We start from the raw sequence: 2832 nt of genomic DNA, 5'->3' as shown, positions 1-2832 counted from the left end.
GGGGGGGGGGGGGGGGAGTGGGAGAGAAGTCTCCTTCTAGTGTTGCTACTAAAGTTAAAACTGTTGACAATATTTCTTGAAAGTATGGGCGTAGCAATATGATCTCTTATGTTGAACGTTTAGTGCTGATAGACGATCCCCTTGTTAGTCGCATTGAGAAATAGTCTTGCTAGCTTTCTGGAGTTCTTTTCCTCAGAAAATGTGCATCTTTTGACGTATGACAAGTGAACTAATGAAGCTCAGACAAAAGCACTTCATAAAACTGTCTAAGCTACTGATGTTACCTTGTCAAAAAAAAAAACTATCTAAGCTACTGAATTCTTTATCTGCAAACATCGCAAACAAATGATCTATAATTTCTTACAGAGAATATAAAAATCTGATTATATAGTGTTAGTATGATCTGGATTAGATGTTCAGTGAGAATATATACCATGAAATCGGCTGCAATGATGTGTTGTAAACAGATGGAGTTTAGGGTAAGAACCCAAAGGAAAAACTTGGAGAAAGTTGTGACAGAAACTTGAGCACGGTATAGATTAATGGGCTAGGATAAAGCCAGAAAATTGAATTATTAAGAAAATACTTTCACTTTATTTTCTTAAAATTGTTTTCAGGTCGATATTGCATGTTCTTCCTTTGACTACTTTGTCAATTTTCTGCATGTACACCTGTGTTAGGCCAAATTGAAAGGAGATTTATTGAGGTACCATTTGGTGCTACCTGGGTTGAGGCCACCATGAGGACATATGGATTTGATACAGCTAGAAGATTCTTCATAGACACTGTTCAGGTAAAATATGTTCTGATTTATTGTATTGTCCTATTGTACTGTTGCCCAGACCCCACTGGTGGGATTTTACTGGGTTGTTGTTATTGTTCTATTGTACTGTTACTGGTATTCATCTGCTTGTGATCTACAGCTATCCCCATTGCAAAGGCCCATTAAATGGGAAAGCGTGGCCACATTTTCATCACCTTCATCCAAAAGCTTTGCCTTTCGAGTGGAGGGTGGTCGGACAATGGAACTAGCAGTTGCCCAATTTTGGTCCAGCGGCATAGGCAGTCACGAAACAACAATTGTCGATTTTGAGGTAGTTAAGTTTTCAGTAAAATATTACTGAAACTGACTGTTTAATTTCTATTTCTGTTCTGGATGGTTAAACTACCCTCTATCCTCACAAGGTAAGGGTAAGGTCTGCGTACACACTATCCTCCCCAGACTCCACGGTGTGGGATAATACTGGGTATGTTGTTGTTGTTGTTTTGGATGGTTAAACTATGATGAGCAAATGATCTTAATAAGAGGCATGCTCTTGTTTCTCTTTTTTCTTTTTTGCTTTAAGCCCTTTATTCCTTTCTTTTTTTCTGAACCAAACACTACCACTCTTAAGATGAGAAGCTTTGGAAGTGCTACAGTTGTTCATCGCAAAGCAGAAGAGGAAATAATTAAGTTAACAATTCAATCTTTCTTCTATTATCCAAAAGGCTGAATTCTTACTTGTGGTGCTGACCTTATATGATCTTGGATATTTTTCACCCATGAGTTAGATTTTTGGGTTTAGTTGCGGCCTAGATCCATTTTTATGTCATGTTATTAGAGCCAGACCCGTTCCTATTCCTGATTTGTCCAATGTTGGGCCTCGTTTTATATTGTCCAGACATCATATGTCCAGTCTTGGTCGAGCAAAGAGGTGTTTGGTTGAGGGATTGTAATGTTGTCTCCTTGTATGATCTTAGAGGATCCTCACCACATGAGATATCTTTTGGGGTTGAACTGGGATCAAGGTCCATATTCTACCGATGCAATTCAAACAAAATATTCTTTTATCATTAAAAAACAAAATTGTTTAGTAACGAAATGGGCCTGAATAGAGTGGAACAGATATAGAGGATTCATATAGGAACACCCTCTAGGTTGCGGTTGAGGTGTAGTTGATTGAATATCTTTCCTTCTATTATATAGAGATTCATGGTATTTTACTCCTTTCACCGAGTACTCTGCACAGTGCACATGATACTTCTAACCGGGTTTGCTGTGTGTCTACATGTTAGTTATCTTTTTGCGAGTAAAATTTCCCACCCTTTCCTGGACAACTGAATCCACTGGAGTTGTTGGAAGTGAACGGGTGCTCGGAAGAATTTTATGCTTTGCTGCCCAAAATATATGGATACAAATAAGACAGTAATGCCTTTGCTTGGTCCTTGGTGGAAATTCTCAGATTGCATTCCGTGGTATAACCATCAGCAAAGAGGAAGTAATTCTTGATGGAAGTGAAGCACCCGTAAGGATTGATGCTGAAGCTCTTCTGGCAGCTGAAAGACTTGTCCCTTCTGCAGTGCTCGACAAGGTGAGTTGTTTCTTTAACTTTTGGATGTCAGCCACTCCAAGTGGTATGCTTCCTTAGGAGGGTAAAACATTTACATGACCTCTTTTTTCTATTTGAAATTTCCTTCAGATAAGAGTTCCATATCGTCCTATTGATGCCAAACTGCATGCACTGTCAGCAGATCGGGACAAATTACCCTCAGGAAAACAAATTCTGGCTCTTACATTAACGTGGGTTTGATCTCTTGGAACTAGTTACACTTTGCTTAATTACAATTTGGATAATAACCATTTCCAACTTCTGTCTACAGTTACAAGCTCAAACTGGAGGATGGTGCAGAACTAAAGCCGCAGATTCCCTTACTTAACAACCGGATCTATGATAACAAGTTTGAGTCTCAGTTTTATATGATATCGGATGTGAATAAGGTATAGACTTTTCCACCTTTTACATATGAAAGCATTCCATAGATTAGCCTTGAGGTTTGCTTCTTAACTCCCCC

General features: G+C 38.8%; 1 protein-coding gene across 1 annotated transcript in view; it reads left to right on the top strand.

The window, feature by feature from the left end:
- Positions 1 to 2832, top strand: part of LOC109244566 (tripeptidyl-peptidase 2) — a 35003-nt gene that overhangs the window by 20053 nt on the left and 12118 nt on the right. The window contains exons 18-22 of the mRNA XM_019411675.1: positions 681 to 793; positions 924 to 1094; positions 2223 to 2351; positions 2460 to 2560; positions 2641 to 2758. Of these exons, the coding sequence (XP_019267220.1) occupies positions 681 to 793; positions 924 to 1094; positions 2223 to 2351; positions 2460 to 2560; positions 2641 to 2758 (632 nt within the window). The remainder of the gene's footprint in view (positions 1 to 680; positions 794 to 923; positions 1095 to 2222; positions 2352 to 2459; positions 2561 to 2640; positions 2759 to 2832) is intronic.

Source organism: Nicotiana attenuata, unplaced genomic scaffold, assembly GCF_001879085.1.
Source record: "Nicotiana attenuata strain UT unplaced genomic scaffold, NIATTr2, whole genome shotgun sequence".
NCBI lineage: Eukaryota > Viridiplantae > Streptophyta > Magnoliopsida > Solanales > Solanaceae > Nicotiana > Nicotiana attenuata.
Note: the sequence above shows the minus strand (reverse complement) of the source record. Positions and strands in the feature narration are given on the sequence as shown.